Source organism: Antechinus flavipes, chromosome 1, assembly GCF_016432865.1.
Source record: "Antechinus flavipes isolate AdamAnt ecotype Samford, QLD, Australia chromosome 1, AdamAnt_v2, whole genome shotgun sequence".
NCBI classification, from domain to species: Eukaryota; Metazoa; Chordata; class Mammalia; order Dasyuromorphia; family Dasyuridae; genus Antechinus; species Antechinus flavipes.
Window position 1 is genome coordinate 82,509,060 of NC_067398.1, and position 10,766 is coordinate 82,519,825.

Below are 10,766 nucleotides of genomic sequence, written 5' to 3' on the forward strand. Positions count from 1 at the left end.
TAATGTGAATTTGGGTAAGTTGCACATGCTCTCAGTTTTATTTTCTTCACCCATCAAATAGGGTAACAGCATTTAGAGTTAGAAGAGATTTTAGGAAATGGTTCATCCAACCCTTTTTATTTACAGACGAGGATATTAAGGTCCATGGGAAGGGAAATGTGGTATTAAATTTTTACTCCCAATACAGTGTGCTTTAACTTCTCCATCAGGCAGTCTCCTGGGGATTCCTACCCTATGAGATACTGAATGAAAACAATAGGGATAGTCAAGGCACATTGTATATAAATATGACGTTGTATACAATTCTTTCTGCAAGTGCAATGGTGTTTGTCTGTCGCTGGCAAAATAGCTGGAATCTATTGGACAAAGACCTTAAATCAATTTGTGCTTTAAAATGAACTGAGTTCAGTGGGGAGAAAAGAGTTGAGGAGAAGGAAAAGGAGGAATCCTTTACTTTGGACCCAGTCTTCAGCAAAGGAATCCTGGTCTGACTGTGCACTCATTACTCCAGAAAGCTGGATCACCGAGGAACAACCTCAACACATTGGGGATCTCCCTCTCCCTTTTAGCTCTGGGAAAGACTAGACAAGTCTATGTATTCCTCATTGCTCCCGTTGTGTTCCCAGTTAAACAATCTCAGTTTTCCGTACTGAGGAGTTGAGTCGCAAGCTATGGAAAACTCTTTTCTACTTGGTTTTGGCTTCAGTGATAGGACTCTTCCTGTCGAGTTTACCAAAGTGGTCTCTCCCATTTCATTCCGCCGCGTTTATAGCAGTGAATTTGCTTTCTCCGAACTCAACAAGGATTGATGGTGCTTAACTGGGTACCCCAGCACAGGGATGATATGAGAAGTGGAAAGAAGGAAACATGTAGCGGAGAGATGATCTACCCACCGACAAACGAGGGTTGTCAGAACAAATCAGTACCATTAGGCAAGTTTGAGCCAATCCTAGACCTACCCCTCAGTCCTCAGCTCTACCTTTTTCACTCTTTTCCTCTCCCTCTCTACTACCCCTCCCTCTGTTTTCTTTGTCCCTTTCTCTCCTCTCCTCTCCTCTTACTTTCTATCCTTTTTCCCCTTTGGCTCTTCTCCCTCCTTCACTTTCTCTTCGTCTTTCCCTCCCGCCCCATCTCTCCGGGGCCCGAAGGGTGGGGGGAACCCAACTCCCGGGCGCACAGCCAGCCTCAGGGTGCTGCCATTGGCTGGGCTTCCTCGGCTGGGCCAGCCTCTCTGCGCTCCCATTGGGTGGCCTCCTTAGCCCAGCCCTGTTTTCCTGGAAAGTTCTTGGAAATCTATCAAAGGTATTTCCTTTCACCGACGCTGGTTAACTGCGGGCCAAGGACTGGCAGCCCATCCCTGAGCTCAGCCTGAAGTGCTCCCTTTGCTTTAGCCCCTGGGTCCTGAGGAATAGATCTGCCCCGTTGTTTCTCTCCTTGCCATTCTCCTTGCCTCATTCCTTCTCTCGTCTCCTCTCGGACCCGAGCTCGCTCAGCCAGGTACACTGCGGAGCACGCTCCTCACTATGGGGCCCTAGTCCCCAGGGACATCGCTCGACAGCCTGCGCTCTTGGGCCTCCCTGTCCACAGGGACTCTATTTATACAACAAAGTATCTCTCTCTCTCCGTGTCTGTCTTTCTCTCTCTTTTTTTTTCTATCGGTCGGAACAGTGATGTGAATACAATATAATTCCCGGAATCCACCGCTTCCTGGAATAGATTAAAAGAGGCAAACAAAAGATTAGTCAGTGGTGCGTTTCCCCCTCCCCCTTCCTCCCCCTTCTTCGCCTCTCCCCCCGCCCCCACTCATTCTCTTTCCTTCCCCTCCAGCTCATTACAGCGAGTGGCCGCCTAGACACTGGTCGTGTCTCCTGGGCTCGGGAACCCTCTCGCCTTCTCTGTCCTGGACTGTCTGCCTGGCTGGCGGTGTTGAGCCTCTGGCCTGGATCGGACGCCTGAGTTCTCTTGGACCGAGAAGGGAAACCTGACGATTTTTCTCAGCTTCTCGCGGCTGGCTGCGGGAATTCTTAGCGCCCTGGACCTTTTCCTAGAGCCGGCTTTAGGGAGGAGACCACAGAACCAGAAGCCCGGGCGAGCCCCGAGCTCCTCCCCGAACCCCTTGCGAACGCTTGGCTGAAGTTAGACTGACTGAGCCCGCGGACTGAGCTAACAGTTAACCGGGTCGTTCCCCGAGCGCGGAAGGAACAGCCTCTTTCCATACATCCCTCGCTCCGGATCAGGACAGAAGAAGGAGCGAGAGAAAGGACAAGGGGGAGACCGCGACTGGCCTCCCTGAAGTCCGACGGGACATGATCTTCTGCATCCACGGGTAAGAGACACTCGCACCCCAAAGCCCTCCCAGTCCAGTTTGTGTGTGCACCCGCCATTCTCGTCTGCCTTTATCCATCTCCCTACCAGCCCCGGCCCCCCACGTTTGTCAGCACTCGGGACTGTGTAGGTAGGTTTGCAGGCTCCTTCTAGGGTCATCCAGCAAATTCAGACTGGTCTGAGGGGCTGTTTGCCCCCAAGGATCTTGCGCCCAGCCGGGATGATTGCGGAGAGCAGAGGTGGGGAAGGCATGGATAACAAATAAAAGCTGTCAGCTCCCAAGGCATGCAGTGGTACAGACTTTTCTAGGACTTAAGGGAGGCAGATTTCAGAGAAAGGCCGAGACGAAGAGGGAAAGGAAGAGGGAAAACAGTAAAAAACAAAAAAAAAAACAAAAAACAAACAAAAAAAAAACTATGCCAGGTATTTTTGAAGGACGCTTAGGAAAGTCCTACCTCAGAAGAGATGGGACATGCATAAGTCTCTCCTGTTTCTTGGGCCCTTCAGAACTCTCTTCCCTCATTTCTTAATAGCTGGGATGTACCTAGTCTGATTGGAAAGCTCTTGTCCTTAGTGCAGGGGTGGGGGTGGGGGGAAGATAGTGAAAGATGCCCGGTCTAATCGAGCCGTCAAGACCCCATAGTTCTCACTGACTGAACAGGCAAGAGTTTGAGCCTTGGTTTCCCCATCTGTCCTAGATTCTGTCCTAGAGAAGGGAATAGAGCTAGATGCTTTTAAAGATCCTTTCCAGCTGTTGACCATCTGGGCATTCTCAGGTCGTCCTTGAGAAACACACATCTTAACTCTTTTCTTTTTGGGGGGTAATTAGTCAAAATGATCCCAGAAAAAGGAAAAGAAAGTCTCTTCTCTAGAAAGGAAAAAAAAATCATTTCATATTTCCTATTACCCAAAGCAAAGACTTTCTTAGACTTTTCCTAAACTCTGTTTCCCCTCCTTTGCTCACTTGCTCTGCCCCCTCCAGGAATTTTTTAAAATTATTATTTTTAAATTCTGGACTAACTGAAAGAAGAGTAATTTTGGAGACTGTAAAACCAAACCCTCCAGACTTAATTATTGGTTTGCTTGTTACCTGGTTTCTGATGCTCAGGTCTCTTTCTTCATCCCATCATCTTAAAGACTATCCTTCCTATTGTACTGCCCTCTCCTTCTTGGGGCTATGGGCCAGGGAAAGAGTTCAACAGAAGTCCAAGGAAAGCAGTGATGGCTTGAGTTTGGGGGATTATTGCATGCTATCTCTTCAAAACTTTTCTAAGTCCCTTAAAAAGTAGGAAAAGAAAAAAATGGAAAGATAGAGGAAGGGATTTTCCTTCTGTTTCCATACTTTCCTCTCTCCCTTCTTTTCATTTTCATTTTCTTCCCTCACTTTCCCCCTCCTTCCTATCTTCTTTTGTTCTCTCTCTTCTTTCTCCTTCCTTTTCCTTTCACCTATTATTTTTCTTTTCTTCTTTCCTTTCTTTTCCCCTCTTGCTTTCCCTTCCCCTCTTTTTCTCTTTTTCCCTCTCCCTTTGTCCTTACCACTTCTGAACATCAGAGATAGCCAGGTGACTCTGATGGTAGACAGCAGAGATTTTAGACCATTTTCTCAGATCTTAATGTCCCCTGCTTTTCTTTACTTATTAGACCCCCTGACCCTTCTTCCCATTCTTCTGAGAAAGACCCATCCCTAAACCTAGCCCAGCCCCAGTGTATAATCTAGGCCTCTTTTCTTCTCCCCTAGACTTCCTTGGCCTCTAGGTAGTTTGCTTGGCATGCTGGGCCTCAGACTTCTTGTACTTTGTTCCATGTTTCATGCTTGGCAGGAGGCATTGATTGACTCTAGGCTAGGCTGGTAGACTGGCTCCCTTCGAGCTTTGAGATCTTCTTTGAGCTCCTTGTCCTGCTCTCTAGCTTCCTGAGCTGCATTGGAGAGGAACCAGTTGTTCATTTTCCTGCTTTTTCCCTCTCCCCTACGCATTCTCAACTATATCTGCCCACCTTTGAACTGTAGCAATGACAAATTCTTCTAGTCCTTCCTTCCCCCGCCCCCAACTTTCCCAAGCCCAGTCCCATTTCTTGGCAGGAGCCAAGCACATGGCCGGACATCCCATCATTAAGCTCAAAAGCATCAATTTGCAGCTTTGCAAAGATCACAGGACTTAAAGCTAGAGCTAGTCCCTTAGAGATCTTCTAGTCTAACCCCGACATTTTATATAGAAGAGGGAAAGAACCAAAACTCAGAGGGAAGGAGGCGTTTGCCCAAGGTGTCATCAGTACTAAGTGCCCAAGGTAGGAAACCTTCCACTTCCAAACTAATATTTTCCCCATTATACAAGGCTATATCACCAGCCAGGGCCTATCTCAGTCAGCAAGACAACATTGCTAAATGTATCATGTAGGCACTTGGTTGCACATATGTGCATGTACAAGCATACTTACAGATATTCACATGTGCAGATCCCTAACACTCCAGGGCAAATACATGACTATATATAATGGGAGCCTATAGAAATGCCCAGTAGGTCCCATGATGGAGTGAAATGTCTGGACATTCGCATGGATATTCCTATAGGTAGGTGTTTCTCTCTAAGACCTTCCCCTGTTAGAATGTCAGCTTCTTGGAGAATATGTGGTAAGCAGCAGGCCAGAGGGATAGGGGAGAGGCAGCCCCTACCCCAAAGCCCAAATAATAGGAATAACAGGAGAAAATTTAGACACACCAATATATATTTCTCTATATCTGTGTGCACTCTCTCTGTGTCCCCACAGCATTATAGGGAGGGGGATTAGTGAGGAAAAGGGTAGTTAAGCCCTTCTCTAAGGGCCTTCTTTAAGATAATTTCCAGAAAGCCCGTCTTTTGGGGCTTAATCCATAGGCCCATGTAAAGCTATCCCTCAGAATTCCAGGGTTTCTTCTCATACTTATCCTTTCTGTTCTTCTGTTCTTTCATTCTCTTTCCAAATGCTTCATCTTTGCTGGATAGCCAATATGGAATATGAGAAACAGTTGGAATCAGGAAAGACCTGGATTCAAATCCTATTTCAGATACATGCTGTGTAATTACAAGCAAATGGCTTGAACTTTTTGGGCCAAAGTTGTTTATGTAAAATTGACAGAGAGAGAGAGGGAGGGAGGGAAAGAAGGAAGGAAGGAGGAGAGGGGGAGAGAGAAAAGGGGGGGAGTAATGGAAGGAGGAGAGGAGGAAGGGAGGGAAAGATAGAAAAGAGAGAGGGGGAGAGAGAGAGAGAGAGAGAGAGAGAGAGAGATAGAGATGAAAGGAGGGAGGAAGAAGAGAGGAAGAAAGGAAGGAAGGAGGGAGAGAGAAAGAGAGCACATTACAAAGCTTAAAAAGCTATAGAAATGTGAGCTGTGAATTTACTCTTTCCCCTTCCTCAAAGGATCCTGCATAGTCAGAACTGAAGGATTTTTAGAAGTCTATTCCAGAACTCTTATTTAGCAGATAGAGATATTGAAGCCCACAGAGGGATTTGTCTAATGTCACAGAAAAACAGTGACAATGCCAAGAATAGAACCCAGGCTTCTTGACTCCCAAACTAATGATCTTTTCAAAACTTAATTAATTTTGTAGTCAGAGACAGCTGATGGCACAGTGGATAGAGCACTGGTCTTGGAGTTAGGAAATCAACTCTGACCTTAGATACCTACTAGTTGTGCAGATCAACTTTCCTATTCCTCAGTTTCCTTAACTCTAAAATAGGATAATGTAGCATGTTCCTCCCAGGGCTGTTGTGAAGATCCAATAAGATGACATTTGTAAAAGTGCCGGCACATAGTAAGTGCTATTTAAACACTTATTCCTTCTATCTTAAATAAGCATTGTTTCCCCCTCATCCATCCCATCTCCTTAAACTGAAGAGAAGAAAAAAAAGGAAAAAGAAAACCCTTGTCATATGCATAGTCAAGCAGAACAAATTTCCACATGGGTCATGTCCAAACTGTATACCTCATTCTGCATCTTGAGTCCATCATCAAGGGTAGCATGTTTCCTCACTGGTTCTCTGAAAATATGATTGGGTCATTGCATTGATTATTTAAAGCTGCCAAATCAGTGTTCTTTCTGGGACATTGAAATGCCTCCTTCATCTTCCTCCCTCCTTTCCCATCCAATTGTATTGAATTTCATTTTTGTTCTCATTTCCACAATGAGAACTGAGACTGAGGCAAGCAGGCTAGCCACGTATCCAGTTTCCCACTGAGCCAATTAGCTCAGGACTGTCCTGTGGAGAAGGTACAGGCCCTAGACCCAGCATAGAAGAGGCATTGAGGTGATTTCTAATAGGACTTGGTCATCTGAGCTCAGTCTTACAGCAAGGGCTACTCACATTTCTCTTTTTGGTTGCCAGGGCTTCTTCCTTGAGACCTAGAACTGTTCTGAAGTTGATTTTGAACATTTGGAAAGCATTTCTTTTGAAAAGCATATTCATAACATTGTCTTAGTCCATTTTCCCAATACCCCTGTGAGGAAGTCAGGACAGGTATAGTTTTATATATTAAAAAAAAAAATACCCTGATATGGCAGATAGTGTTGGGTTCTGTTTCTGACATTTACTAACTTTGTAACACCGTGCAAGGCACTTAATCTGTCTGAATCTCAGTTTACTCATCAGTTCAATGGATAAAATAATACTTGTAGTACCTATCTCACAAGGTTTTGAGGCTCAAATGAAATAATACATGCTAAGGGTTTTGTATTAACATAGTTGTTAGCTGCCAAAGGCTATGGGTTTCTCTGAAGGGAAATATATGTGTGTGTGTTCAGGGATGGGGGCGACAGGGAGTCATGGATACCATAAACCCTATATGGTATGCTTGGATTCTTAGCCTTACGGGCATGAGAGGAACAAGGGATCATATGAAGATGATGTGATGGATGACAAAAGTATAGATGAGCATATATATGATAGAGGTTGGGCATGTGGTTAGTGATGAGAGGAGAATAAAAGGTGTGGAGGGAAATTAGGGAATAAATGGGAAGGGGCCAGAGGGGCAGTCCTTGGGGCCTTCCATTCACAAATAGGGCATCCTTCCTTGCAGACCCCATCCTTTATTGGAAGAAGAGAAGATCGGCAGGTTGACAGTAACCGGGCTAACTGAATTACCAGAGCCAGTCATGCAGCCCCTGTCTGTGAACTCCTTCCAAGAGGAGGAAGAAGCCCCTCCCCTGATGGAGAATGAGTTGCATCAAGTTCGTGACCCTGAGGAAGACTTATTATGTATTGCCAAGACATTCACTTACCTGCGGGAATCCGGTGAGTGTCCCCTTCGTAGAGATATGAATGTCAGGCACTCATTTACTGAGAGCTCAGTCAGGGAAGAGGTTTTCCTGGAACTAGAGATGTAGACAGAGAGGAGGAGAATGAAATAGTTCCTGTCTAGGGAGACTCCTGTGAGGTATTGAAACTTTCCTCCCCTCAGGGATCTCCAAGGCACCAGCAGGTGATGTGTTCCCAGGCTCCAGTGGTCTTTGGGGAAAGAGAATATCCAGGGAGGAGTCCTTTGTCTTTCCATATATTGCACTAGAAATATCCAAAATATTCCAAATGTCTCTGCTCTGGGAATGATCACAGGCTGTTGTAGTAAAAACACTTTGTAAATTTAAAAGGACATGTGAGCTCTTAACAATGACCACAATGCCCCCTTTTTCCCTTCCTTGTGAAGTGAGACTGGAATCTGCTGCTTCCTTGGGTGGGTGGGTGATGAAACCAGCAGCACTTAAAATTAACAGTAACACGGGCTCCCTCTGTTCTCGGCCATCAGGTTGGTACTGGGGATCTCTCACAGCCGGGGAAGCCAAACAGCACCTTCAGAAGATGCCCGAGGGCACCTTCCTGGTACGGGACAGCACCCACCCCAGCTATCTGTTCACACTCTCCGTCAAGACCAACCGGGGTCCCACCAACGTTCGCATAGAGTATGCCGACAGCAAATTCCGGCTGGACTCGAACTGTCTGTCCAAGCCGCGGATTTTGGCCTTCCCGGATGTGGTCAGCCTCATCCAGCATTATGTCACCTCCTGCACGGCTGATGGCAAGAACGATACCCCGTACCCATCCCCTGCCTCCCTCCTGCCCAGCCACAAGGACATGGTTCCCAGCACAGCCGCCATGGCAGCTGTCCACCTGAAACTCATTCAGCCCTTTGTGCGAAAGAACAGTGCCCCGAGCCTGCAGCACCTGTGTCGGCTCACCATCAACAAGCTCACTGCTGAGGTTGACCAGCTGCCTCTGCCTAAGCGGATAGGGGACTATCTCAGGCAGTATCCTTTCCAGCTCTGAGACAGAGCCTGCGGCCCAGTTCTCTTGGCAGACCCGGGAAGAACAGGAAGCGACCTCCTCATTTGTCCTTCTACAGAAACTATCTCACAAGACACAGACCTCACAAATCCAACAGGTGTGGATTATGGTAACTACCTTTTGGGGATTGGGAGTGCCCCTTCCCTTTCCTCCTCCCCTACTTCCTACCCATCCTTGTGGGGAGCAAGGTGCTTGGTCTGTGTCTACAGACCTGGGGACCCGAGAGCAGGAAGAAAGCCTGAAGTTCCTGGGGGCCAGACCAGGGCCATGGGACTGGGCTCCTGCTTCTGGTTTCCTGACCATAATGGGGAGATCTCGAGGGTATCATCACCCTCTCCTGCTGTGCCAGGATGTGGGACCATCCCAAAGCCGGACTGGGGTACCCCTCTGACTCCGTCATCTACGTGCCAACTACCTGAACCATGGGGCCTTGGCTGCTTCTCTGCGCTGGGCAACAGGCCAGAATGGAGAGCCTTACCACCTAGGCCCGGCCTTCTCCGGAGGCAGGCAGTCAAGCCTGCTTGCCACTCACCCCGTCGCCAGCCCCACCCCCAGCGAACACTACCTGACTGGTCGAGCTTGCCAATGAACATTTCTCATCGGAAAAGAGGCAGCGGAAATTCCTTCCTCCCTTGCCATCCACCCTTCTCCGTCCATGGGAATTGCCAAATCCTGGCATCCCGGGGCTCTCAACACTCGTCAGTAAAGTCTGGGAGAGAGGGAAGAAGGGGAGGCCACAGGAAAGAGATGGAGAGGTCTCTTGGCCTGAGGCCAAAAGGGACCCAACTGGTTTTGAGTATTTATTTATTTATTCTTTCTGTTTGTTTGTGGTTCAATAATACCAGAGCAGGGCCTAGATTCAGCAAGCTGGTCTCAGCCTGTTTTAGGTACCTGATTCACGGATCTTAGAGGTCTCTAAAGTGTCCCAGAGATCTAATTTTTACCTGTTTTCTCTGATGTGGCAAAGTCTTTTTCTTAAATGAAGTCTGTCTAACCAAATCAGTGCCAGTAGATGAAGCTCCTCCCTGACCTTGAGCACCAGCTCCCTGCCTCCCTAGCCCTCTGGAAGGTGTCTTCCCCACAGGGAAAGGAAACCCTTATCTTCACAGGGTTAGAAGGCCCTTACCTCCACAGATCTGAATTCAGTTAAGGCTGAGGACCCCCCTTCCATTCCGGCCCTCCCACCTGAATCTCAGAAGAAATTGTGCACATTCCCATGAGTGCTCTGGTCCTTTCCCAAGGCCCCTGAGGTTGCAATGGCAAGCTGTCTTCTTGCACATTAATAAACAGGTCGCTCAAGGGGCAGGGGCTTTTAGGGGGTGGGATGGGGTGGGGGGCAGGTATGCAACAGGGGGTGCATATATTTGAATAGTTCATCTGTGACTGTAACCTCATTTCCCTTTCCTTAGGGACCCTGGGAAGATGATTTAACTTAGTCACACAGAGAGAATTGTAAATCTGATTTACAAAGAAACTTTTTAAAATAATAATTATTATAATAAAATCATTATTGTAGTGGTCTCTTTTTCTACTCCAACCCAAATTGGGGAAGGGGGGCTGGGGACTAAAAACCAAGCCACATCAGGATCATTTAGAAGACCTGGAAATATTTAACTTGATGAAAGAAGGCATGGTCTCTATCTTCAAATGTCTGAAGAGTTTCATGTGGAACTGACAACAAACTTTTCCTCTGTGAAGGGCAAGACATGGATCAAAGGGTAAGAGTTTTAGGGAGGCAGATTTCCACTGAATATAAGGATCCATTTCTAATAAAGCTATCCAGTAATGGAGTGGGCTGCTTTTGTAAGGTAATGAGTTCCCCACTGTGGGAGTTATTCAAGCATAAACTATATACTTGCCAAGTCTAGATGTCTAGGGGTTATTCTCATATCAGCTAATCTGAGGCTTTGTCTAGCTTTAGAATTCTGTGTAGAGTCCTGAGCTGTAGAGAAAAGATATTTTTCAGATATAAAATCTTTAGACACATCATGATTTGGTAAAGGGAATAAATTTCACATGAAATTACAAGGAGAAGTGGGTAGGAAGAGGGCCAAAAGAAATAAAAACTAAATGTTCTGCTTGAGGCCATTTAATCTTGCTTGAGGGAGTGGCATCTGATCTGAGCTTAA

General features: G+C 46.8%; 1 protein-coding gene across 2 annotated transcripts; it reads left to right on the forward strand.

Annotated features, from left to right (window-relative positions):
* Window positions 1-1,305: 1,305 nt before the first annotated feature.
* Window positions 1,306-10,141, forward strand: CISH (cytokine inducible SH2 containing protein). 2 transcript variants are annotated; one of them, XM_051985773.1, is made up of 4 exons: window positions 1,306-1,497; window positions 1,828-2,326; window positions 7,379-7,593; window positions 8,102-10,141. In XM_051985773.1, the coding sequence occupies exons 2-4, from the start codon at window positions 2,307-2,309 to the stop codon at window positions 8,617-8,619; spliced, it is 753 nt and encodes a 250-aa protein (XP_051841733.1). In that variant the 5' UTR covers window positions 1,306-1,497; window positions 1,828-2,306; the 3' UTR covers window positions 8,620-10,141. The 2 variants fall into 2 exon arrangements, with proteins under 2 accessions (XP_051841733.1, XP_051841726.1); XM_051985766.1 differs by having other exon boundaries at window positions 1,306-2,326.
* Window positions 10,142-10,766: the final 625 nt, after the last annotated feature.